This window comes from Eretmochelys imbricata, chromosome 12 (genome assembly GCF_965152235.1).
Source record: "Eretmochelys imbricata isolate rEreImb1 chromosome 12, rEreImb1.hap1, whole genome shotgun sequence".
Lineage (NCBI taxonomy): Eukaryota > Metazoa > Chordata > Testudines > Cheloniidae > Eretmochelys > Eretmochelys imbricata.
In genome coordinates, this window is record NC_135583.1 from 7770146 (window position 1) to 7774422 (window position 4277).

The 4277-nt window shown below is 45.5% G+C and overlaps 1 protein-coding gene across 1 annotated transcript; it reads right to left on the reverse strand.

Moving 5' to 3' along the window:
• Positions 1-204: 204 nt before the first annotated feature.
• LOC144272936 (C-C motif chemokine 17-like) lies at positions 205-2803 on the reverse strand. The gene is made up of 3 exons (XM_077831339.1): positions 2664-2803; positions 1192-1306; positions 205-547 (listed from the first exon to the last, which is right to left on the reverse strand). Exons 1-3 carry the CDS (start codon positions 2728-2730, stop codon positions 427-429), a joined length of 303 nt encoding a protein of 100 aa, XP_077687465.1. The 5' UTR covers positions 2731-2803; the 3' UTR covers positions 205-426.
• Positions 2804-4277: the final 1474 nt, after the last annotated feature.

A 4277-nucleotide genomic window follows, 5' to 3' on the forward strand; every position in this document is an offset into this window, starting at 1 on the left:
AGTGCAATAAGCTGCAGCACTGCCCCCTGCTGCTGGAGCTGGGAGTTTGACAGAAAGGAGCCCCCCCCACCCCCCATGAGGCTTCCTGATTGTGGCTCTTTCAATGAATCAGCCCGACCAGCCGTTAATGCCAACCTGTGAGGAGCATGAAAAACCACAAACGCTTGGAGTGTAGCAATGAAGCTTTATTATTTGTGCGTCTGTTACAGCTTGTGGGTGTTCTTGCAAGGACACTTACAGTCTGAAACACAACGTATCTGGCTGCACTGCACGGTGTGTCCTTCTGTAAGTGCACAGAGCTCCCTCTCTCAGGACTGAGCTATCTGTCTGTCAGTGCTGAAACAAGAACAGTCCAGTGAGGTATGTGGAATGAAGACAGAAAATGTTCAGAGACAAGGGGAGGCAGTAGGGTCTGGGGTGGAGCGTTTATTTGTGGTTCTCAGAACGTGAGGTTTGTTTCCTCTTTGCCTGCAAGGTTCTGATTGCCCTCTTCACCCAAGGCTTTGAGGGGTCAGCACAGACCTTGCGGTCAGCACGGGTCTCCAACCTGCAAATGGAAAAGCAAGAGAGCTCATTTTAAAGGGGTGCCTTTGTATTTTTATTTGGAAACATCCTGCCCTACCCTTTCCTTGCATCAGTTTCCCACACCCTTGTCTGTCTTGTCAATTTAGATTGTAAACTCTTTGGAGCAGGGACTATAATTTATATACGTATCTACAGCGCCTGGCACATTGCGGCCATGATCAAGACTGGGGCCTTTAGATGCAATAATAATGCAAATTAGTATTAATAAGTGCTATGCCGTTCATACAGATAGCTCACCCTCTTGAGTCTTGCTAGGCCGTTTCTTTCAATAATACCCTGCAGCAAAATTACTTCTCACTTCTGGAGATTACACAGTGTGAGCTGTAGCTCACGAAAGCTTATGCTCAAATAAATTGGTGAGTCTCTAAGGTGCCGCAAGTCCTCCTGCTCTTTTTGCGGATACAGACTAACACGGCTGCTACTCTGAAACCAGTCTTTTTATAAAGAAAACCTCCCGTATACAAGAGCTTAATGTGACCCTGTGGTCTCTGTAACCTGATGTGACAGCTGGCATCTCAAGCTGACACCCTCTCTGGCTTGCCAGTGAGGTGCGCTGTAACAGGGTCGGAGGACAATCAGCCCCTGGAGGGGATGGTCTTTACTTACACAACAGCTTGTAAGTGACACTCGCTGGGGGTATTGTAGAAATCCACCAGTTTAGCAAGCTGAATGGCTCCAGTCACGTAATCAAAGCAACATTCCTTGGGAGTAGGCGATTTGGCTGTGAAAGAGAGAGTTAGTTAATCCCAAAGCCATTGCATTAGAACTGACTGGTATTGGGATTTCTCAGGGTCTTTGTTCTCCCTTTTAGTCACCTCTGGAAAAACTACATTAAACCGGTGAAAAGTGTGGCTGACACACAGTCTCCACAGGAGTGGGAATTCCCAGGTTAAGATGCAGGTACCAAAGGCAGTTAAGTTTAAGAATCTCTGTCCATTTTGGCTACTGTATTGGAGACCTGAATCTGAAAGCACAAGTTAAAGTTAATGGCGAAGCTGCATATGGGAACACACCTGGGCCACCTGGTACTTCACTGGTGTCATTCTGAGACGCACTATGGCTACAATGAATTTCACAGCTACACTGGTTTGAGCTCAGCTCTGGCTGTGATTCTCCAAACAGGCTAATGATTTCAATGATTTTGGGTGCACAACTTGAGATGCCTTCAAGAGGCCTGCTTTTCAGAAGGTGCTGAGCACCCCACATCTGAAAACTAGACCCCTGGAAAATGTCTCCCTTTGTTTACCCAGAACTTCAGGTACCCAAACTAACTTGGCACTTTGGAAACTGTGGGTCAGATTCTCCTGATTCAAAAAAGCCCAGCCTTTAGTTTAGCACTTAAACTAAAGGAAACTCTCCATTAACTGTTAGCAGTATAGAACACATGACACACAGTTGAATAAAACTAAATCCATCCTGTAGGGGGCAGTAGTTCAAATACACAGTAGCCAGTACATTATAGTCATTAGAAACAAATTTGCTGAAATGTATTATTTTGGCTTTCCCTCCCTTTATTCTCTAGTACTTAAGGACACTTCCCTGAAAACAGATTTTTGTTTCCTAAAAGCTTGCTCTCTGCTGCTGCGTAACCCCAACCTGAAGTCAGAATCCTGTGTCTGTCATGTCACAATTACTTGCCCTGGGAATGATCATAAGGTCACAAAAGGAGTATGGCAATCAAATGGGGGACTAGCAGCAAGAGGAGATGAACCCTTAAACACAGATCCTATTTACATGCAAATCTCGTTAATAAAAGAGGAAGGCATAAAATCTTAATGTTATATTCAGCCCTGCCATAAGTGGGTGCAATTTCCATTGACTCCGTTGAGAGCTGGACCTGCTCAGTTTAGGGCTGAATTATGTCTAGTCTATTTTTCTCTACTATTATTCTCTAAGGTGGTTTCTATAACCCTCCCAAAAACCACGGCTGCAGGCCACCAACTCCCTAATTCCAGACACTTGGGGCTGGAACCTTGGCTGATGTAAATCGATATAGGTCCACAGATTTCAATGGAACTACTCCTGTCTACACCCGTTGAGGATCTGGCCTCTACTCCTGTATCAAGGTTCCTACTTACCTGTTGCATATTGATAAGAAACCCCCAGGATGAAGGCGGCTAGGAGAGCTGTCCTCAGGCTGATCATGGTAACTTTGGAGTGGGTTGTCTTCTGCTGTAGAACTGTTCCTTTCTTCCCCAGGAAGCTGTGAAGTTAGACCTTGGAGGCAAAGGCAGGCAATTTATTCTGTCTGTGCTGCCTTCACAAACCACGTGGCAGAGTTCAGGAGAAAAACCAACCCGGAAAGTGTGGAGAGATTCCACAAAATGTGTCTGATTTTAACTCATGAGGAAGGAAACCCTGAGAACAGCCCTGGAAACCAGAACACCTCACTTCTGCATTCTGAGTAAACTAGCCAGTGTTCTGAGAGCCTGGCTTCTGCCAGCTTTGGCTACCACTTGCAGGGTGACCTCCACACGCTCCCAGTCCTGGATTTCCTGCACAAAAAGGTGTATCCAGCCCTTTTTTGGGCAGTTCAGCTATTTTAGCTCTGTCACCCCGTAAGGAAATAATATTGAGCAGTCTGCTACTTTAAATGGAGTTACCACCCTGCCCAGTTGAACCATACCACTGGATTAGTTTTGATTAAAGAATAAAACCGTTTTATTTAACTACAAAGAGAGAGATTTTAAGTGAGTGCCAAGTACAAGGCATTGAAGCCAGAAATAGTTACAAGAGAAATAAAGATAAAAAGCTTTCTAGTGCTAAAACTTAAATTAGACTTGGTTCAAGATAAAATCGGTACCTCGTGCTTCCAGCAACAGGGCTGATCACATTTCACATCCCCGTTAATTGCGCAAACCTATACAATAGGTGGAAGGGTCTTCCTGAGCTCAGCTGGTGACCAGTTTATATCATGGAGGATGAGGACTGATAGCAAGTATAATTTGGGTCCTCTCTTGTGTAACCACAGATGCTAGGCTTAGTGGCTCGACAGTCTGCTCCAAGTGCTTTTCAAACTCTGGACATCACCGTGTTCCAAACAACACTTTATGTCCTGCTCTAATGACCTGATGACCTACTACAAACTGCAGTGGGGAAGGCAAGGGAAGCAAGAGGCTGGAAGTGGGATGTGAGATGATCTCTCTTATGGAAGGACCCTTGCAGTGTCCAGGGGTTATCCCCTCCCAATACCAGACCAGGCTTTAGGAACAGTCAAAGAACAGTCCTGATAATCCATCCCAGATTTTATAAGGAGCCCAGTGGTTGCTGGGACGAGTTTAAGAGTTAGGCCAGGTCTGCACTACAGACCTATATTGGTATAACTACCTCACTCAGAGGTGTGAAATATCCACCCTCCTGAGCAACATTGTTATCCCGACCTAATCCCCGGTGTAGACAGCTCTCGGGGAGGAGGATTAACTATGTGGACAGGAGAAGCGCTGTGCGTGAAGACAAGCCCTTTGTGTGTGGAATAAAACCGTGGTGCTTAGCTCTGCCTAAGCTGGCCATACAAACACAAGTCCTGTGATTACAGACATTGCTGAACCATAGCCTTTCCTTTCTTCTGCCTTCGTTTCTTCTTAGTTCTTCTGGCCGTGAAGTCGTGTGAGCCAGTGGACCTTGAAGACAAAATAGAAATCAGGAGTAAATCCTGAATTAAACCAGCGAATAGCATGCAAAGGCTTGTCTTC